A 22586-nucleotide genomic window follows, 5' to 3' on the forward strand; every position below is an offset into this window, starting at 1 on the left:
AAATATTCATCTGTAATTTCCTAAAAGCAAACTTCTGCCTATTTTCCCCTCTCTTCTTATTCTGGGACTCCTATGATATGAATGTTATAATGCTTTGTGGAGTCACTGAATTCCCTAAGTCTATGTTTGTGATCCAATATTTTTCTTTCCCTCTTTTTTCAGCTTCATTATTTTCCAAAATTTTATCTTCATATAATTGACCCATTTTTCTACTTCTTCCATGTTTGTGGTCATTATATTCTGTCAGTTTTGCATCTCAGTTATAGCATTTTTTTTTTATTTTGGTCTGACTAGTTTTTATGTCTTATATCTCTGCAGTAGGAGACTCTCTGGTGTCTTCTATGCTTTTCCTAAGTACAGCTGATATCGTCATGATTGTTGTTTTCAATTCTGGATCAGGCATATTACTTACATCTTATTCAATGAGACCCCTGGCCATGACCTTTTCTTTTTCTTTCTTTTGGGATGAATTTCTTCATCTTGGAATTTTGTCAAGGTCTCTTTCTTCTTCTTCCGCCTGTTACGTTTCTTGTTGCTGAGAGTAATGGCTTTAAGAAGGGGTCCTATCCTGTCCAGAGCCTGGTCCTTCAGGAAGTGTCTCTGAGGTATGTTGTGTGTACTCTGTGGCTGCATTGTGGCTGCTCTTTCCTTCAGGTCAGGCTGTGCAGAGTTTCTCTTTGCCTGCAGTGGGGAGTGTTCAGACCTTGTCCAGAGTTGTAACTAGGTAAGCTCTGGTCTGCTTGTTGAAAGAGGCCTGATCCTATTTTCACTAGAGCTGAAGGTCTGCAGCCAGTGTATGGTCAGTAGGCTCGGTATGTGTGTGTGTGTGTGGGACACTTGCCCTCATACAGAAGCACCCGCATTGTGTAGGGAGGAGGGGCTTGGCATATGTGGCTCAGGTCTCCACTGTGGGCACTGTGCTCCTCACTGAAGATAGTCCACGCTGATGGGTGGAGGGAGAAAAATGGTGCCAACCCATTCTCTTGTTCCCAGAGAAGGGTGTTTGCACCCATGCTGTCCAGGAAGCCCTCACAGAGGAGTGAACAATTTACCCTCTCGTGTCCTGCAGATTGTTGCCTTCACCCTGTCTGTGTTCAGGCCATCTGCCCACCTGGCAGCTCAGTGCACCTGTATTTTGAAACTCAGCTGGTATGAGTTTCAAAACTCCAAATTTTAGGGATCTGCCATGGCATGGATCCATGCTGCTCCTCTAGGGGTGGGTCTTACCATGCTGGGTCTGATGCAGATTTGTCCTAGAAGGTCAGTTGCACCAACGTGCAGAAACTTGGAGTTTAGAGGGAAATGCAGCAGGAAAAAAACAAAACAAAACAAGAATCAGCATCCAGGTTAGCTGCCCTCAACAGGTGTCTCTGCTCCTGTGCTAACAAATGGGGCAGCTCAATGGCACCCACTGGCTCTTGTCCCTGAGAAGGAGTGCCACCTCTCCCAGATGGACTTCAAGAAGGGGAACCATCTCTCTAGTGGGCCAAGGGGATCCTGAGAGCATGCAGTCCACTCCTGGGCCTCTGTCCTCCTTCTCCACACTGGCCATGGCAGGACTTCTAAAACTTCAGACTTTGAGCTCCACTGTTTGTAAAAACTCATGATAAGTAGCCCCTCTTGTTTTCTTAGTCAATGCCTCTGGGGAAGTGTTTCTTCTGCAATACTCTGTGTCTCTCTGTCTCTCACTTCTCTCTCCATGATCAGGACTCTCTCCCCTATGCATCACTAGTAATTCTTTTACCCCTCAAAGTACATATCTGCTTCTACTTTCCACGATGTGGCCTCTTCTCTCCCTCTAGTTGTGTAGTTTGTTCTTCTAGTCCTCAGGTCAATTTCTTGGGGGATTCGGAATGATTTGATATTTATCTAGCTGTGTTCAAGGGAGAAGGCAAATATAGGGTCTCCTTTTTACTCTGTCATCTTAACTCCTGTAACAATATTTTCAACTATCACAAAATTGTATGAGAAAATCTAGTAAGTGAGAGCATTTGGGTAAATTAGATTGATAAATGAATTCAAACAGATTTCTTTGGGTGTTGGGTCGCAACCTGTGAGCAAAGATAATACAATTTAAAAAGTGGGCAGTTCCAAAGAAAAAAATCAAAATCAAAGTAGGATTTGGGGAACATATAATCAAACTAAGACTCTACTGGATACAAAGTGTTATAATGACAGATCTATCTGTAAGTCTCTATGGGGCCATTCCTTTTGCATGCTGGCTGGGTTGCAAGTGTTCCCATAACTGCTGCCCTCGTGGGCCTCTGGCACAAAACTCATAAACAAATATTGGTTGGGGTGCCTGGGTGACTCAGTTGGTTGGGCGACTGCCTTTGGCTCGGGTTGTGGTCCCGGAGTCCTGGGATTGAGTCCAACATCACCTCCCAGCTCCATGGGGAGTGTGCTTCTCCCTCTGACCTCCCCTCTCATGCTCTCTCTCACTCTGTCTCTCTCTCTCTCAAAATAAATAAATAAAAATCTCAACAACAACAACAACAACAACAACAACAACAAAACCCAAATATTGGTTGTACTCAATTATATCTACATGCCAATCCCTGCCATCATTTTACAGTTGGGCAGCAGGAGGCTTAGAGAAGTCATATAACTAATCTAAGTCCACTGAAATCAGTACCTCAACAAATACTAAACTTTAGCTCTGGAGTGCTTCCATGATCCCATGTTATGATATGCAAAATATTTTAAGGACTGAGTGGACATAGAATTCTTTTTTTTTTCTTCTGATTTTGCATGCTTCAGTATTGATGATGTGTTTGATGCTAATTTATCCTGCCAACAGATGTTAAGAGTTCAGTCCACTTTGGTGTCACTCTTCATACAGCACGAGATGCCATATGAAGAAAGCATAGCTTAGATGCCCTGAAATGGGTTAGAGTCGTGTTCCCTTGGAATGTGGCAGAACTATCCTGCTAATTGACTCTCTCAAGATCTCCTTTACCTTTTCATTCCTCAAGCTGTAAATGAAAGGGTTCAGAAGAGGGGTCACCACTGTGGTGAGGACGGCTGTCACTTTGTCAAACTCCAGCGAGTGGCTCTGGCTGGGCCTCATGTACATGAAGACGTTGCTCCCATAGGCAATGGACACAACTGTGATGTGGGAAGCACAGGTGGAAAAGGCCTTCTGACGGCCTTGGGCTGAGGGGATGCGCAGGATGGTAGAGATGATGTAGGTGTAGGACACAATAGTGAGTACCAGGGAGGTCAGAAGGACAAGGGAGGATAAGAGAAAGTTTATCATCTCAATGAAATGAGTGTCTATGCAGGCCACCTGTAGCAGGGGGGCAATGTCACAGAAGAAATGACCAATTTCCTCAGTGCAGTATGGCAATCTGGACACCACAATAGTTGGGCCCAGTACTGAGAGGAAGGCCCCTAACCAGCAGCCCAGAACCAGCCGGCGGCAGACCCTGCTGTTCATGATGATGGTATAGCGCAGGGGATTACAGATGGCTACATAGCGGTCAAAGGACATCACCGCCAGCAGAATAAACTCCACTGTCCCCAGAAAGAAGTAGAAATAAATTTGAGTGATGCAGCCAGCAAAAGATATGTTTTTTTTCTCTTCTAAGAGACAAGTTAGCAACTTGGGGGTAATAGTAGTCGTGAACAAAATGTCCAAAAATGACAAATTACTAAGGAAGAAATACATTGGTGTTTGGAGACGATTATCAGTCCATACTAAGGAAATGATGACAATGTTTCCTGTTATGGTGAGCATATAAACCAGCAAGAGAATGACAAACAGCAAGATTTGAAGTTCTTGGATGACAGGAAAGGAGACCAAGGTGAATTCAGTCAAGGAACTCTGGTTTCTCAGAGTCATTTCTACTGGAGGGGTGAAGAAACAAATGAAGAAAAACAGAAGAGTTTAAGATCTCTTCCAAATTTTGCTAGAGAGAACATTCAAGAGCTGGGGTCCTGGTCCTCTCTCTGGCTGTATTATGTGGCTTCTGGTAAATCAAATTCCTTTGCTTGGCCTCTGTCCCATCCTCATAGTTGATGAGTTGGGAAAAAAACCTTTCTGTGGCCTCTTTAAACTTTAACTTTTCAATTCCTATTACATGCATATATTTCTTTTCTTTACTTCCTTCCTTACATCCAAATCCATTCAAGCTAACTGATATGTATCATTCACTGAAATTCACTGAAGACATTCTGAACATGTTACAATTTAATACGATGGATATCCTCGCTGAGAACTTCATATCAGACTTCATTGAGGAAAAAGAAGTCATCAGACAAAAATTCTATTATCCTTCCTGTATGGAGGCTGACCAGCATATGATGATCTGAAGGATTCTCTTAAGCAGCAACAAGAATTGGATAGGACACACTTTCTGAGACATTGCTGGTTGCATCAAAAGTAAGGGGAGGTGTCTGGATCCATTTTCTTTTTTTCTCTTTTAAAGATTTTATTTATTTATTTGACAGACAGAGATCATAAGTAGGCAGAGAGGCAGGCAGAGAGAGAGAGGAAGAAGCAGGCCCCCTGCTGAGCAGAGAGCCCGATGTGGGGCTCGATCCCAGGACCCTGGGATCATGACCTGAGCCGAAGGCAGAGGCTTTAACCCACTGAGCCACCCAGGCACCCCCCCTCTCTTTTTTTTTTCAAAGATTTTATTTCTTTTTTTGACAGAGAGAGACACAGCAAGAGAGGGAACACAAGCAGGGGGAGTGGGAGAGGGAGAAACAGACTCCCCGCTGAGCAGGGAGCCCCATGTGGGGCTTGATCCCAGGACCCCAGATCATGACCCAAGCTGAAGGCAGGAGCTTAACGACTGAGCCATCCAGGCACCCCCCCAAACCCCCTCTTATTAGGTCATCTCATCCACTCTGTAAACAAACAAAAAAACCAGATTAGTAAATAGGAAGATATATAAAAAGAATTTCTCTTTAATGAAACAAAGAGAGATAAACTTGCAAAATATTAGTGTTCAAAGGAATGGAATTTTGTTAAAAAAACCAAAACAAAATCAGGGAATGGGAATATTTACATGTGTAGTGTGGTATCCTGCAGGAGAGAACACAGACAGTGAAGATGGATAGTATTTACAGAGAAATAGAGCACCAAAGGGAGGCAATGATAAACAGCAAGAAAAGGCAGATCACTTACATGGGAAAGCAGAATGACTATTGGTTCCAACACAGCAGCAGTGAAAGCCAAAAATTAGTTAAATAACATCTTTAAAGCATGGCGAGAAAGTACCTGCCAACTCACAATGAGATATCCAGTAAAAGTATCTCCCATTGTAAAATAAACATATTTCAGATAAAAACTTCAGGAATTTATTACCAAGGGACAAATTATAAAGTAATTTCTAAATATAATTCAAGCATAAAATAATGGAGATACTTTAAGGTATTAAGAGGAATAATAAAATGGTAAACGTGCACATAGATTTAAATAGAAATTCTTTGTAAAAAGTAATAGCAGTGTTGAATTTGTGGAGTTAAGCTAGAATTGGTATATGGGTGATGATAAGATAAAAGTGTGGAGAGGGAAATTGGAGCTAAAGCCCTCATGTATCATTTGAGAGGGGATGAAACATTGTTTTCTTTTAGGTTTTAAGTTAAATAAGCCCAGTAATTTTTCTAGGGTATTCAGGGAAAGAATAGAAACAGAATAGATAATTTCCAAATTTGTAGAAAGGACAAAGGGAAACAGGGAAGACAAAAATTCAACTATAACAATGATACAAATAAATATCAAGTCAAAGTAATCCATTAATTAAAAAAAAAAAAGAAAAATTATGGAAAAAGAAACAGAAAATTGGGGAAAATAAAAAATAAAAAGTAAGCTGTAGAGACCAGTTCCAATTTATTAACTATTAAAGAACAAAGCTAAATAAAGACAGATGTAATATTATATTAAAAAACAATTCCTGCTCTATTCTGTTTATAAGACATACATAAAAGGTAAGAACATGGAAAAATAGAAAATAGAAGGATTTTTAAAAAAAGATTTTTCAAAGGTACCTGGGTGGCTCAATCAGTTGAGCATCTGTCTGCTTCTTGGTTTTGGCTCAGGTCATGATCTCAGGGTCCTGAAATCGAGCCCCAGGTCGTGCTCAGCAGGGAGTCTGCTTGAGACTCTTTCCCTCTGCTGCTTCCTCTGCTCTCTCTCTCTCTCTCAAATAAATAAATAAATCTTTAAAAAAATTGTCAAACATATGCTAATCACAAAGTAAGTTAATGTGGCTATGCAAGTATCTTTCACTTTTCGAAAGTTCCCATTTTGCCACTTCATTCAAGGACAACATACTTTGTACTAGTTTTTGCTATCTTAAAGGAATCCAGAAACCCTGTGAATTTGTGTATGTGTTTTGCAGGGAGTCAAGCCATAGTAGTGAGCAGCACCCAAGCAGAGCAGAGAGTGGCGCCACCAAGCTTTTCCCCAGGGAACTACACTCAGCATCTCAGCATTGAACTCAGCTTTGAGCTGTGTCTGTTAATATGTTTTTTATCTTGATTTATTTTGTGAATCTATTAGCAAGATGTATGCTAAAGGTATCAAAAAAGTCTAAGAGGGGTTATTTTTTGGTGTCTAGGGATGCTCAACAAATTTCCATATAAATTAATGGTAATTCCTTCTTCACTTGATCCTATCTTGGTTTACAAAAGGTTTCATAGAAATATTAATACTTTTGGATAGTGGAGGAACTTGTATTAATAATTGGCAAAACAGACACTAAGACAGAATGGGTCATTAGGAATTGACAGGGCTGCTCTGTGATTTTACAAATTTCAATCCATCATGAACTTATTATGATTCTAAATATGTAGATACCTAATAAACAGCTTTAACACACATAAAGAAAAAAAAAATCACAGAACAGTAAGAACAAAATATCATCATAGTGGAAGATTTTAGTAAATACATTTATTTTATAATATTTTAAATTTTAAAATATTTGTGTGTATGTGTGTGACAAGCTCAACAAGTCACTGTTTATATGAACAACTCATTAAACACACAAATAACCCAATTTTACATGACTTCTCTTGCTAGTTACTAAGCCATAGCTCTTGCAAAGTTTACTGAAGGACCCTGTGATTGTGTCAGTATTCCCTGTAGCCAAATAAACTTGTTTCTTGCTGACTGCACTATAGACAAAACAGGTAACTGAACTTCTACTAAGTAAAATCTGAAGATAATTAAATAATTTATCCTTTAACAATCTCTTTCAAAATCCAGGTCTCAGTCTCCTTACTAAGGTTTTTATTTTCCTTCATTTCCGCTGGTCAGCTCATATAAATACAAATTACTTTGAAGTCCTTTCATAAGCCCTTCATGTCTGAAATTGTGGATGAGTCTTTAAAAAAATAATTTCTCATTCCAAGTTTTATGTGTAAGCTGAGCCATGTAGTACAGTAGTAAGTGTGTTTGCAGTGGGAAGGCTCCAGTAGGAGTTCCATAGCTGTGATTTCTGCACGTGACTTTAATTTTCTCACTGGTAAATGGAAATGCTGTAACTATCTTCTGCTTATGTTCATAGTAAGGATTGGAATGATGTCAGGTTCTTATCAGCAAACAACTAACATAACATTACGTTATGTTCAATAAATGTTCAATAAATGTTTTGCTAATAAAACCAAGCAAGACAAATAGGACTGGGAGCCTTGGGTGGGAGTGAGGAGGCACCTATTATGGACAAACCATGAAGAAAAAAAAAATATTGTCAACCCCATCTCCGTGAGTAATAAAAATGTAAAAACATTAATACGTCGTGGAGATGTGATAACAGAGATCTCTAAGGAACCTGGACTTCTGTCCACAATAAATAAATAAAATCTGTGTGAGGGTCCTAAAAGGATTCGACCTTGTAGCCACACTGCTTTCTTATATGCATGTTTTAGCCTACGCCTCTATCATAGCGATAAAAGGGAAGATATTCTTATACCTTGCAGATTATTAAAAACTGATCCCATAAGCATGTGTTTTTTATATTTAAACATAAAAGGAAACTTAATTTTTCAGAATTGTATTTGTTAGATTCCTTTTAAATGTTGAGTGATGGGGCACCTTGAGTGGCTCAGCAGGTTAAAGCTTCTGCCTTCAACTCAGGTCATGATCCCAGGGTCCTGGGATTGAGCCCTGCATCAGGCTCTCTGCTCCGCAAGGAGCCTGCCTCCTTCTCTCTCTCTGCCTGCCTTTCTGCCTACTTGTGATCTCTGTCTGTCAAATAAATAAATAAATAAATCTTAAAAAAAATAAATGTTAAGTGATGAAATTTTTTTTGCCCCCTCTCACTTGGATTTCTTGGAAAACTTCGTAATATTGGTTGTCCACGGGTCATTACACAAACTTACTATTTCTTCCTCAGCAAAAGTCAAACCATCTATACTTAGAATCTTTCAACTGTGGGAAATTCACTGCTAATTCATTATCTTTTTTCATATTGGTGATTTCTGACCCTTTGAAAATTCTTTATTAACTTGAGGTAATACTTTTTCCCAGTTACTTCTACCAGTTGGTCCCAGTACTGGCCTGAAACTTGTTCAGACAAAGCCACTATTCTCATCTCTTCAAAAGGCCTTGATTTCTACTTTTAGGTTTCAAGTCATAGGTGTGATACTAGCTAACATGCATTGAGTTCTTGGTATTCTGTGTCAGGCATTGTTATCACTTGAAAAATTTAAGTGTCATCAGAAAGGAATGTGTATCATCCATTTCTGAAATGTAGTATTTTCTGGCTAAATTATAGATTTGCAGCTTTTGTTTCCACACAACTTTTCTGCTTTGAGCTCTTTCTGATAGGTGAGTATTAAAGCATCCGTATGATTGATTTGGAGGTTGTCATATTTTCCTGGCAGTTGTTTTAATTTTTTCAAGGCTCTTCTTTTTCATATGTATAGATTCAATGATCTTCTAATAGGTATTGTCATGATCTACATTTTGCCCACAAAAAAAAAAAAGAGAAAAAGAAAAAGAAAAAGAAAAGAAATTTATAGAGGTTGAATCACTTACCTAGAGTCCCATAGCTAGTGTGTGGCAGAGTCACATTGGAGTACTGAATTCTTTAGAGATAAGCAAAATATGGACTCTTAGTCCCACTTTTTCAGAGAGGAGAGAAAAGGTCAGAGAAGCTCTGGTTATGGTCTAAGTTAGTGATAAAACACATGAAGCTGAGTCAAGACTCAGCTCTCTAGTTGAGCCAGAGCAGAAATGTCATTGTCACCTTGTTTTCCAAGTCTGGAAATGCTGGTTTTGCTGTGTTGAGGAATTGAATAACCAGAACATTTTAGATTCAGAAAAATCTCAGGATTGGAAGGGATAGTTAGGATCATGTAGTTCCATGAGGGTCTAAATGTCAATATCCTTCCCAAATATTTCTCTACCCTGAGAGACGTACTAAATCCATTGTATCTTAGGACAGCTCTATTTCAAAATCAGCCATTACATTGACCTGGAAGCTGAATGCCACCTGTTTTCTGTATTTATTCTGAAAACTCTGAAACCTTTATAAGATAAATGGAACTTTGGCTTTCTACCTCTTTTTTCTGTATCTAGGATGGGATGTGTCCTTTCCTCTAAGAAAATAGGCCATGAATAAACAGTAATACTTGAAGCTCTTGCTTGCTCTCAAGGATTTAATTGAGAATAGTAGCTCTTGGGAATATGAGGTGAAATGAGGTTAATTACTATTTTGTAATCAAGGAAGTTTAGTCCTAAAAAAACAATCACAACCACAAAGTTTAGTTGGAGATGCCAAATAGACATGTTCAGGACTCCAGGGGGGATTATCCCAGGCCTTTTGTTTTATTCAGTTAATAAAAGCTTGGTGGCTTCATTTAGAACTTTAGGGAAATCAAAACATAGAAAACTTTTGATGTTCCCCAATAATTGACAACACGATGCCTGTTTTCCTTTCCCAAGGATGCTGGCAATAATAATCCTTCCAGTGCTCTGAAAATGATAAACTTTCCTTCCCCCCCCCCTCTGTTAAAAATGAAGAAAAATTCTCCTATTCTTGCCAGAACCTACAAAAGGTGACTTTCTCTTCATTTATATCCATCTACACCTAATCCTTATATTAGCCTAAAAATCCTTAGGTTGGTGAATTAGAGTGATGGTTAAGTGCCATGAATGCAGACATTTTCTGAACTGACTGAAAGTAATCTCCAAAAGATACGGAGTAGGGACCTTCTAACACAGCTGGAGAGGTAACGGAGAAGTGTCACTGGCATTATCCTCTGATGGTGTCATTTCCTGTGTGTTCTTCGCTTTGTGGCTTTTTCCCATTGCATTTTGTTCTACATTACAGCATCACTTAGTTTCTGGAACCTATTGATTCCTCTAATCAAAGCCTTGAAACTTTAACATTTCTATTAAAAGCCAGAAATTGTTGGATTAGGTTAAAAAAAATCAAACTGTAGTCTCATTACTGGAGACACATCTAGATCAGAAGCAGAAATGGCTGAAAAAATTAAAGGGTAGAAAAAGGATATATAAGGCGAACATTAACCAACTTTGCTGGATCGTATTGCGGTTCCAAGTTATTATTCACTTTTCTTCTTTCTGTCAAAATTTTTTACTGAGGTATAGTTGACACATAATGTTACATTCATTAGTTTCAGGTGTACAATATAGTGATTTGAAAAATCTATATATTTCGCTATGCTCACCCCAAGTGTAGCTACCATCTGTCATCGTACAATGTTAACTGAAATTTCAGTTTTATTGTGTTGTGGTTAAAGACTTGTCTGCAGCTTGAATTTGACTTTTCCTCCATAAAATTCTATCTGTTTTATTTTTTAAAAGATTTTATTTATTTATTTGAGAGAGAGAAAGCACGCACAGAAGTGGGGGGGAGGGGCAGAGAGAGAGGGAGAAGAAGATTCCCCACTGAGCCAGGACCCCCCATGGGGCTCGATCCCAGGACCCTGGGGTCATGACCTGAACTGAAGGCAGATGCTTAACCGACTGAGCCACCCAGGCGCCCTGTATCTGTTTTATACATCGTGGATGGAAATAAAGAGGTATTCTCAGGAGAATACCAATGTTAATAAACATATTAGTTATATTTTAAATATTACTAACTGATACTATATATATATATATATATATATACACACACTTATTCATAAAATTATGTATAGAATTTCACCTCACTTCAAATGATTTTTAAAGAGTCAGGGTATAAACACATACACATACATATTATGATTATAAATATGTAAATACATCTTACTAAAGAGCAAATTCATTATAAAGATAATTTTTTTTTAGGAGCTTCACAAGTGCATTTTTCACTTCCTTGTTTCTCAGACTGTATATCAGGGGATTTAACATGGGAATCACAGTAGTGTAAAATACTGAGGACACTTTCTCCTGGATGAGTGAACTGCTGGAGGCAGGTTTGAGATACATGAACATGAGAGTCCCATAAAATATGAGAACGGCGGTCAAGTGGGAGCTGCAGGTGCTGAAGGCTTTGGACCTGCCCTGGGCAGAGTGGATGCGGAGGATTCTGGAGAGGATGAAGCCATAAGAAATGATGATTGTCAGGCTGGTGGCTACCATGTTAAACCCACCAATGACAAAGATCAAAAGCTCATCAATATAAGTGCTTGAACAAGATAGTTGAATAAGTGGGATAATGTCACAGAAATAATGCTTAATGACGTTTGAGCCACAGAAAGTCAGCCTTAGTATACAACCTCCGTGAATCATCGCGTCGGTTAGTCCTACCGAGAAGGCAGCAGCCACCAACAGAAAACAGGCCCGAGGGGACATGGTGACATGGTAGAGCAGGGGGCTGCAGATGGCCACATAGCGGTCATAGGCCATGGCAGCCAACACATAGCACTCGGAAATGACAAAAATGCAGAAGAAAAATAGCTGAGTCATGCATCCAGAATAAGAGATAGCTTTATCGCTGCCTAAAAAGTCTGCCAGCATTCTGGGGGTAATAACAGAAGAATAGCACACATCTAAAAAAGACAAACTACTGAGGAAATGGTACATAGGGGTGTGGAGTTGAGAACTCAAGCCAATGATTGAGATCATGCCGAGATTTCCCACCACTGTGACTGCATAAATCCCTAGGAAGAGGCAGAAAAGAGGCACCTGAAGCATGGGTTGGTTGGTTAGTCCAGAAAGAAGAAATTCAGTCACTGTGGAATGGTTTCTGATGCCCATTCTCTTCTGAGAGATCTGTGGAGATGAGAGAAAAGAGCCAAGTCAGGCAGGCAGAATCCTAGCTTGTCTCCCATTCCCTGTAGTTATGAAAACGGACAATGAAGGTTATCTTATCTCCTCGGCACCAAGCCCATGCCTCCAATGATGTACAGAGACTTTGAGCGCCGCCCCCCCTCCAACCCCAAAAGTCCGTGTTCAGATAACAATAGGAGGTAAACATCTATTTAACTATAGGTTTTAGGAATTATGAATAAACTTTAGCAATCTCTCCAGTGTCTCAGATTCTTTTAGCCAAGTATGAAATCTTTAACTCTAGAATCAGAGGGAAGACTAAAGACACAGTAGAGGTGATCTAAAGCAAGTCAGCCAAAGATGTTCTTAAAGAAAGGGCTGTGGACTGAGAAAAGAAATATTTTTGTTAATGACACATTTGCCAAGGGCTGACTGCCTCCAGGATTTCCTACAGAGAAGATGTCCATTGTCAAGGTCGACTGTGGTTTCCACGTCAAGGATTCTGGGGGTGTTCAGCAGAATATTAATTCTAGGGAGATGTTAATAGGTGTGACATGGAATATGTAGCTCATGATTTCAGACACAGAGTTACATACACAAAGTTAAAAATGTTTCTGAACTGAAGGATATTTCAGAATCTCCTAGGGAGCTATATAATATACAATGTTTTCCAAACTTATCTGATGGTAGAACCCCCCTCTCCTTTTTAATAAAATGTATTTAGCAATGGTGTGGCTCAGAACCTTCGAAGAAACTATGTTTTCATAGGCGTGTTCATTCTATTTTTAGTCTAATCGGAAGCTGATTTCCAGGTAGGAAGTTAATTCTTCATACACTTTAGTAAAGCTGAGTGATGGTAGAACAGTAAACCTTCTAGAAGGCAAAGCTGTCATTGAGCCCTGTCTACACACTCGTGTTCACCCACAGTTTATACAGACCCTTGCTCGGACATCTGGTTTAGAAAATACTAAAATCTGTTACTATCACAGCAAGACAAGGCCCATTTCCTCTGGCCACTTGCGTTCTCAAGGATGCTGGCGCCTCCTCCCTATTTCCCAAGTCAATTGACAACAAAGAGACTTCATAATACTGGACAGCTGTTCTCTAAGAAGGTTTCCAAGCTCTATAGAACACAAGACTTTTGCATCTGCTCTTCTTCTCCCATCCTGAGGGATGAAATAGGGGAGCCAGGTGCAAAAGAGAAAATGTCCAATTGCCCTTAGCCTAATGCTGGAATAGTCCAGAATCTTCCTTTCCCTTCATCCCTTACCAATCAGCATACACAGGTATAGTCTAGTCACAGAGACCATACAGGGAAATACCAAAGGATGTTCAAGAAGACACGTATACTCAGTTTTGGCTTTTGATCTCCTCTTATGTGTACCTTCAGACTGTCCTGAATGTCTGGCCACGTTTCTAATTCTCCCACACTTCCCCTAATTCCTGCTGGGCTCTCCATCAAAGTAATGTCTTCTGTCCTGCCCCTGTTCCTAGCTCTGATCCAGGGCCCTGAACCCATCTGCCTTCTGCTGAGGTTAGTTATGATTCTCTCTCCTACATTTCTTGCTTTTCACACATTTCAGTGTTTTAGGTTCTTGCTACTCATTTTGCAGTCCACAGACCCAGCACCAGCGCTGTTTGGAAATTTGTAAGATTTGGAAATTTATGCACCATCTCAAACCTAACCCATGCCAGTTGAATCATTGCCAAAATTTTGGCAAGATCCCCCCAGGATCTGTGTACACATTATAGTGTGAGAAGGGCTATTTTCGGTTTTTATCTCCTGGAGCTGAAATCACCTTTCTTTGTTCTTGTTTCTTCCTCTGAAACTCTGCTTCTTCTCTGTGCCAGAAACCATTATGTGCTCATGTGAAGTGTTTGAAAACAGCTTCTCAAGAATAGGCTTCTTGGATGAAGGATTAAAATGTATTTTGCCTTTCAGTGTTTTAGCACCTATACGTAGACTCAGAGACCTCACAGCAGTGAGAGGTGCATGTCTGAGAGCTTATTACAATAAATTGTATTATGCTTTTGTGTTTGCAGGGAAGAAATGTTATAAAATTATACCCTAATCCACTTAGGAGTGAACAATGTTAGCAGTGTTTACATATTAGCCTTGCTAACAATGTTAGCAACGGGAGCTAGCAATGCTAACATTGCCCAAAAAAAGGTATCTGCTTTATCTGACCATCTACTTAATAGTAAGTTCCTAAACTCTGGGGTTAAAACTTTTTACGTTGTGTTTGACCTCTTTCTAAGACAATCTACTACACTGACTCGGACCTGATTCAGATCTCAAATAATTTCAGAAACTCAAAAGTCATCTAGTAGCTTAAAACATGTTTTTAAACATTTTAATGCACCACACAGTGCTGTTAAAACTATGACAGTTTTAAGTATTTTACAAAAGTGGTCTCTGGGTCAGCATTGCCCGATAGAAATATATGCAGTCATAGGGGTCATTTGAAATTCCAGAAGTCTATTTTTTTTTTTAAGTAAAACAGGCAGTTGAAGTCAATTTTAATACTTCAGTTTATTTAACTTGATACATGTAAAAATTTACTCATTCAACATGTAATGATATAAAAATTCCTGTTTTAAAGATCTATGCATTATGATATAAAAATTCTAACAAATTATTTTATCTTTTTTTTTATACAGAACTCTGAATTCTTAATGTATTTTAAACTTACAGCCCTTCTAAAATCAAACTAGCCATATTTGAGATGCTCAGTAGCCTCATGTGGCTAGTGCCTACAGTATTGGACAGCACAGGTCCAGAATTTTTTTCCCTAAGTCTGACTTAAATGTTAAATCTCCGTGGCCCCCTTTTAAAGAAAGAAACCTTTAGCACAGAGGTGGCAAAAGGAGCACTGAACTAGGAGCCGTAAGATTTAATTCAACCATTGCTCTAAGACTTAATGGCATAATATTTAATTCATAAATTTTCTTAGAGGTTCATATTTTAACCTGTAAAAAAAATAAATACTTGAAAATTGTGCAAATTAAATAAGACATAAGTGTAAACACATTCTGTGCATTTTAAGATCTCTATAAAAACATTTGTAAAATTCCTATTTTAGATGCTGGTGATTTCACAGATTAATTCACAGATAAGGCACAGGTTTATTAGGCGGAGGTGAGGGGGCATAGCACAGCTGAGTCCAGAATGAATGCCCATAGCTTCTGCCCTCCATTCCTGAGCCTGCAAACACTGGGACCTCTAGAGCTCCTGTGGATAATCGGGAGTTGAAGTTAGAATGCGTTTTAATACCTAAACCGTACAAACATTATAGCTGTGAAACTCACTTTCCTCCTCTGAAGACTCTTGACAAATGCCTCTTCTTTTTCCTATCCTTTTTATTTTAGGAATAGAGATGGGTTAATTATACCTTTTCATCCTTAAGTATCCAAACAACCACGGCAAAGAGCAGGTTTAAATGAATCTGTGACTTCTAGTCTTAGTTCAAGTCTCTCACGTCTGGAAAAACAAAGACAAGTAATCCTCACAGGTTTCCTATCTCTTGAGGTTTGGTGTATTTGTAGATTTGTAAGAACTGTCCCTGTGCTGTCTTATTATCCACCCTTTACATAAGTAAACTTGGCCATTAAATGTGATCATGTTTCTAGAGGAATGCAACTAGTATGGCCCAATGTTAGGAATTATTTAGAATACATATTAAAGGGTGCCTGGGTGGCTCAGCTGGTCAAGTGACTGCCTTCTGCTCAGGTCACGATCCCGGAGTTCCTGGATCGAGTCCCCCATTGGGCTCTCTGCTCAGCGGGGAGCCTGCTTCTCCCTCTCCTCCCTGCTCTTGCCCTCTCTCACTATCTCTGTCTCTCTCTCTCCAATAAGTAAGTAAATAAGTCTTAAAAAAAAAAAATACATACTAAAGAAATGGAGTAGATTTGAAAAAGATATTATTATCTCACATGAATTCTTTTAAACTATAGAAGTAGATTTCCAGTCTCATATATACATATATGTATATATATATATATATATATATATATACATATTAGCCTTGCTAACAATGTTAGCAATGGGAGCTAGCAATGCTAACATTGCCCATATATATATACATATATGTAAAAGATTCATTTATTTATTTTAGAGAGAGAGAGTAGGAGCAGGGAAGAGGAAGAGATCCTCAAGCAGATTCTTGTTGAGTGTGAAGCCCTACACGGGACTTGATCCCAGGAGCCATGTGATCATGACCTGAGCCAAAATCAAGAGTTGGCCACTTAACTGACTGAGCCACCCAGGTGACCCAAATATGAGGTCTTTTTATTTTTATTTTTTAATTTAAAACACTTTTTAAGGTTTTTATTTAAATTCCAGTTAGTTAATATAAAGTGTAATACTAGTTTCAGGTGTACAATATAGTGATTCAACACTGCCATACAACATAGATTAGGCACTCTGAAGGAGGGTTTGACACGAATCCCTTCAGAATATTGCAATCTAGCAAGAACAATAGTATTGTTCAACACACGACTTGCCCTGACAGACTAGTGAGTGAGAAGCACCATATCCAGCACTCTATGTGATAAGCAGTAGGTAAGGTTTGAGCTCAGAGATGGAACAAAGCACTACTGTCTATGTGTTAAAGACCATTTTTATGGAAGGGTAGGTTTTAGACAGCACCTTCAAGGGAGGAGAGAATTTGCGTAAGCTGAGTGGATACAAAAAGAGTTTCAAAGTAGACATTGCTTTTGCTGAATCAATTTTGACTTACCCACATTATAAGGAAGAATACCAGATAATCTGAACATTTCTCTTTGGTTTTGGATTCTATTTTTTTCATTTGTATTTTGTAGTCAGAGACCTCCACATATTTGTATAACAAATTACAAATAGCTTTTTCTTTAAAAGATTTTATTGCGGGGCACCTGGGTTGTTTAGTTGGTTAAGCAACTGCTTTTGGCTCAGGTCATGATCCTGGAGTCCCAGGATCGAGTCCCACTCATGCTCTTTCTCGCTTCCAAATAAATAAATAAATAAATAAATAAATAAAATCTTTAAAAAAGATTTTATTGTTTTGAAATAGAACATGGAGTTCAAGAAGTCACACAGAGATATAAGTGTAAAGACAGAGAATGGTTTGGATGCAATTCTCTTCATCTTTTTCTCAATTTCCTATACTCAAAGACTAAGACTAAGATTCAGGGTGCTGTCACAAGGCAGAGAAATGAGAAAATTATAAAGTGAGGTGAGTTAGTATAAAGCCAGGACACTAGAGGTGGCTTTGTTATTTTTTTGCTTTTGTGATTGTATTTTTTTTCCTTTTGCTTTTAACCTCATTTAAGCTAGAGCCTTTTAAAAATGATTTAAAGGAAAAGGGGCGCCTGGGTGGCTCAGGTCGTGATTCCAGGGTCCTGGGATCGAGCCCCACATCGGGCTCTCCCCTTGGCGGGAAGCCTGCTTCTCCCTCTCCCACTCCCCCTGCTTGTGTTCCCTCTCTCTCTGTGTCTCTCTCTGTCAAATAAATAAATAAAATCTTTAAAAAAATGATCAAAAAACCCCATTTTATTTTATTTCACTTTTTGTTAGACAGTGTGTATGTGTGAATGGGGGGTGGAGGCGCAGATGGAGAGAGAGGGGATCCCAAGCAGCCTCCACACCCAGGCAGAGTCCTGCGTGGGGCTTGATTTCACAGCTCTGAGATCATGACCTGAGCTGAAATCAAGAGCTGGTTGCTTAACCAACTGAGCCACCCAGGCACCCCAAAGCTAGAGCCTTATGAGGCTTTTAGTTAGGGGTCTTTGGTTTGGGCAGAACCTCAGGACCCACACACAGCCTCATATACCCATGTTGTCACTCTCGTCAGTGCTGGAAACACCTTGCTCCACTCAGGAGAGTCCCTGCCCCACCACTTCCCAACTGTGCCCTGCAGCCGCCACCAAGCATTGCTAGCTGTAAGGGAGTCAAGGTCAATGGGGTGAAGACAGATTTTTACATTTTGTCTGCATGTTGTACTTTGCTAGCTGTCAATCCATGTGATGCTAATGGTGCCGTAATGTCTCACAGAGGTTTCTACTAAAATTCGATTTTTGGTTTTTGTTCCCTCCAATATTATGAAAATGCAAAGGAGATGGCCCAGAGTCAAATCTCATGATGGCTCTGTACTATTCTTGGATTTTATACATCTCTGAGGGTGGATATAGTTTATCTTACTGGGTTGAACTCATCAAATCAAGTTCCTGCTTCTTCATTTGAATTCTTCAAGAACTCTTGGTCTAGATGTAAATGGAAACTTGAAGATGGCACCCATTATATCATCTTATGTGTCCAGATGTGTCTTTACTGCTTGCTGCCCAAAGACATACCATGTAAGCACACACACAGACACACAACATATGTGTGTGTGTATACACACACACGCACATGCACTTGAGGTGAAGATAAGGTGAAAAGATTTGATATGTGCTGAGTACTGCTCCAGACATTTGGTAAACATCTCATTTGCTAGCAGTAACTGCTCAATGTGGGGAACGTGGAGCTCCATTTCACCCTTGAGACCACGAAGCTCAGAGTGATTGCGAAATGAGCTCAAGGTTGCACAGCTGGTAAAGTGGTGGGTCCATAAGTGACAAATTTGCAAAGCCTCATCCCAGAGCCTGTGTCTTGCTGCCCCAAGAGCAAAGCAAGCAAGAAGGTGTCTGCTTATATTTGAAGTGAGACGAAAAGAACTCTAAGTGTCTCCTAGGGGATTTAGCACACATCAGTAAGCTTGAAAAGCAAACCTATTTGGAGCAAATATTTCCCTAGTAATAAAGCTGGTGCGCTTGGCTAGAAAAATATCTGCTAATCTCTTATCACTGACCTCTTCAGTAAATGCACCAGACTCATATTCTGGATAGATATTCAGGAGATTCATGAAAACAAGACCCGAAAGTAAAGCCCCTCTCATTTTAGGATCCCTGGACTTGTGGGTTTCTTGTAGTCCATCTCAAAGACCCTGATCCCCATGGAATGGGTCCGAAAGGATAAGAACACATCCAAAGACAAGGTACTACAACATTTCCAGGCAGTCAGGCCTATGATTCCAAGAGATTCCTAAGGTTTGTGTGCCAAAATTCTTTCACGGCACCTGGCCCAAGTGGGTCCCACCCCCTACAGTTCTGATTCCATAAATCTGGGGTCAAAAAAAAGAATCTTCAATTTCAGTAAGCATTCCAGAGGGATACAGAATCAAGAAATCTTGGGCTAGCATGTGGCAAAATGTCATCACCTAGTTCTGTACTTCAGGGAATCCTGAAAGCCCAGGCCCAACCTCAGGAGGACATCCTGATGAAGAAGAGAATCGGGAAGCCACGTGAAAGGAGAAATCATCTGAGTGGAAGTTTCCACACAGGCCATGAGCCTGTGTGGTGTAGATGCTGTCTTCCCGTCAATGCCACAATCACCACCATTCCCAGGGCAATAGGTGGAAGGGGAATTTCCAATTTCATGTATGTGCCCCAGGGTTTCACGTGAATTCTTTCTGCCTTTCATTTCAGGAAGATGTCAGGAATAGCTGTTTCAGCCCCAGGGGTATGATGCAGTGCCGCCTTGAATACATGATCCTCCAGCAGGAATCCGACAAGCCAGGTCTCAGGTAGTGAGGTCTGTTAGCCTATGGTCCCTCAATCCCAGACTGGAGTGTTGCTAGTGGAGTACAGGGAGGTAGGCACCTTTCCCTTTAAAGGGAAGGAAAACTCTTTATCCAGGTGAGAGTCCCAGAACAGTAAGTTAAAGAATCACCCATTAATTCCCAGCCCTGGTAGACAGAGGCTCACAATGCTCTCATTCTTGAAATTATTGTTTGGATCATGGAGGTCCCTAATCAAGCTAATAAGTGACCTAGATGCTGATTTAGATGAATAGCATCCCATTTTCCTTTATGGTCTCTGGAGTTCATTTTGTTTAGGGAAAGTTTTAATTGCCCCAGATGGGACTATGTTCAATTATTTATAAGTGAATCCTGTAATCACGAGTGTGACAATACTATAGTTTCTACTTTCCCCAGTGCCTTCAGGTGAGAGAACATTTGTGCATATGTTTACTGTCCCCAATGGATTCCAGTTTTTAACATTATAACTGGCCTTTCCTTGGCTCTCTGTCTCAAGAGTGACATGATTTGTGATCTGTACTGTGTGCTTCTTTTGTGGATCCTTCTAATTTGATGGCTAATGTGTGCATGGAGTGGATATTCAGAGAAAGAGAGAGAAAACACACATGGGCTTCTCATCTTGAAGATTTTTTAAGATCTCTTCCCGTTGTTTACTAGCTGTTATGTGACCTTTGGTCAGGTTATCTAAATAAGGTTTCTTATTGATAAGATACATATAATTCTAACATGTTCTATCTGAATTTTAACATTTTTTTGAAGGTCAAATAAGAAATACACAGGAATGTTTTACAAAATAAAAAGAGATTATACTAATGTGTCTATTGATTATTTTGGGAGGAAGAAGGAAGGCAGAAAAGACACAGTGAGGGAATCAGCTGCATGATCTTCTAATTCCTCTGATTCCAGCCATTTTTTCAAGATGGCTGCCAGTATAATCCATGAAAACCAACTATTAGAGGAAAATGGGATCACATATTTTTGTATATTAACACAGTGAACTATTGTGTGTTCTTTCAAATTATTTTAAGGAGTTTCTAAATGCTCACGCTATTCATTATGTACACTACATTTTTTTTTTACATATAGTACATTTTGATTACAGCCATGTAGAATCATGTCCAACATGCGTCATTGTAACCAGAAACTGGAAGGTAATAAGCAAAAGGAAATTAGTTGTTGCTGTAGGATAGTATCATTTATGGCTTTTTTCCCTAAATATTTCTTCACGTGTTGCTCTCTTCCTTTTTGATATTGGTTTTTTCTCTTCTTTTTAATAATAGTTCAAAATGCTTTGTTCCGCACAATTTTGATCTTTGCCTTTTAAAAAATATTTATTTATTTAATTGAGAAGAGCAAGGGGGAGTGAGCAGGGGTAGGGTGAGGGGCAGAGGGAGAAGAAGAGAGAATCCTGAAGCAGACTTCCTGCTGAGTGTGAAGCCTGATACGGGGGTGGACCCCAGGACCCTGAAATCATGACCTGAGCCAAAGTCAAGAGTTGGCCACTTAACCAACTGAGCCATGCAGGGGCCCCTATTTTGCCTTTTTTAAAAAACAAAGATATTTTTTAATTTTGTCTGTTTCTAAGTCATTAGGGACTACAAAGTTTTGCCTTTCCAAGACCTCTGTCTTTAACTTGCTTTTGCAGTTAGAGAGGTAGAAAGGAACCCCGCATCATGTAATTCACATCTGCGGTTAGAGAGGATTCTATCACTATTGGGTCTCTCTACTACATGTCATCTGCAGCAACAGCCTGCCGAAGAAAGCCCAGAGTTTCTCTCCCCTCAAGAGAACCAAATGATGGCAAAAAAAATCACTGCAGAGGGGTTGAGATGGAGGAGGGCCTTAGTTGTATTCATATCAAAGAGAACAAAGGTGTGAATGCTTCTGGAGGTCATGAAGGGAACTTCCTTCATGAACTATAATACGAAAAGAGAAATAAGGGAAAAGCCCAAAGTTGTGAATAAATTAAAAATAAGGTTTTCAAATGGATAAATACATAAAGAGGTTTTGAAATGTTGAATGAAAACGATAACCCTCTAATAAACTAGATAAGAAGAGATGGGGAGGGAGAGGGGAGGAAGAAAATGTAGAGGGGGGAAAAATCAATCCTTTTTGTGACACAAACAAATATTTAAAAACGAAATTGTCTTGGATTATTTCAGAATAATTCAGGGAACGATCACTGAAGCTGGATGTAGGATATGTGAGAGATATCCCACATAATAATATCATTGTATTATTATATTATATTATATTATATTATATTATATTATATCATTGTATTATTCTCTAATTTTTCTAAAATTGCATATTATCCTCTTGAAACTACAATTCTACTTTCCTTTTTCCCTTTTGTTATTGATGTCATCTAGTTGCCATTAAAAAACAAAACAACAACAAAAACTCTCTCTCTTCTACTTCCACTCCTGCCCTCATTCTACTGAAAATGTTAGGACCCAAACCACCAAAGGACATTCTGATTATCAATAAAATGACATAAGCTCAGCTTGTACCAAACCTGATTTCCTTACAGCATGAGGTATCATTGCCCAATGTCTTCTTAAAACTCTAGCTTCTTTTTAATTACTCACCAACATTTATATTTCTCTGACTCATCCTCTTTGCTTTTTCTTATAAATGTTAATGCTATCCAGAATTCTTTTTAAAGGATTTTTTAAAAAAAGTTATTTGTGTATTTGAAAGAGAGAGAGAGAGTGGAGCGAGTGAGAGAGAACATGAGTGGGGGAGAGGGGCAGAGGGAAAGGGTGAAGCAGACTCCCTGCTGAACAGGGAGC

At 39.4% G+C, this 22586-nt stretch overlaps 2 protein-coding genes across 2 annotated transcripts; both read right to left on the minus strand.

Annotated features, from left to right (window-relative positions):
• Positions 1 to 1381: 1381 nt before the first annotated feature.
• LOC116874324 (olfactory receptor 6M1-like) lies at positions 1382 to 3844 on the minus strand. Its single transcript, XM_032868992.1, has 2 exons — positions 2924 to 3844; positions 1382 to 1441 (listed from the first exon to the last, which is right to left on the minus strand). The coding sequence occupies exons 1-2, from the start codon at positions 3842 to 3844 to the stop codon at positions 1382 to 1384; spliced, it is 981 nt and encodes a 326-aa protein (XP_032724883.1).
• A 7368-nt stretch (positions 3845 to 11212) lies between these two features.
• Positions 11213 to 12190, minus strand: LOC116874325 (olfactory receptor 8D4). Its single transcript, XM_032868993.1, has one exon. The coding sequence runs from the start codon at positions 12161 to 12163 to the stop codon at positions 11213 to 11215; it is 951 nt and encodes a 316-aa protein (XP_032724884.1). The 5' UTR covers positions 12164 to 12190.
• Positions 12191 to 22586: the final 10396 nt, after the last annotated feature.

Source organism: Lontra canadensis, unplaced genomic scaffold, assembly GCF_010015895.1.
Source record: "Lontra canadensis isolate GAN:19392208 unplaced genomic scaffold, GSC_riverotter_1.0 scaffold36, whole genome shotgun sequence".
In the NCBI taxonomy this organism is placed as follows: domain Eukaryota; kingdom Metazoa; phylum Chordata; class Mammalia; order Carnivora; family Mustelidae; genus Lontra; species Lontra canadensis.

Excerpts from the sequence above, each read along its gene's own strand:
- LOC116874324 (XM_032868992.1), bottom strand. The coding sequence starts at position 3,844 with ATGACTCTGAGAAACCAGAGTTCCTTGACTGAATTCACCTTGGTCTCC. Across the intron at positions 1,442-2,923 it reads GAGAGTCAATTAGCAGGATA|GTGGCACTCCTTCTCAGGGA; the intron begins GTTCTGCCACAT and ends CATCTGGGAGAG.
- LOC116874325 (XM_032868993.1), bottom strand. The coding sequence starts at position 12,163 with ATGGGCATCAGAAACCATTCCACAGTGACTGAATTTCTTCTTTCTGGA.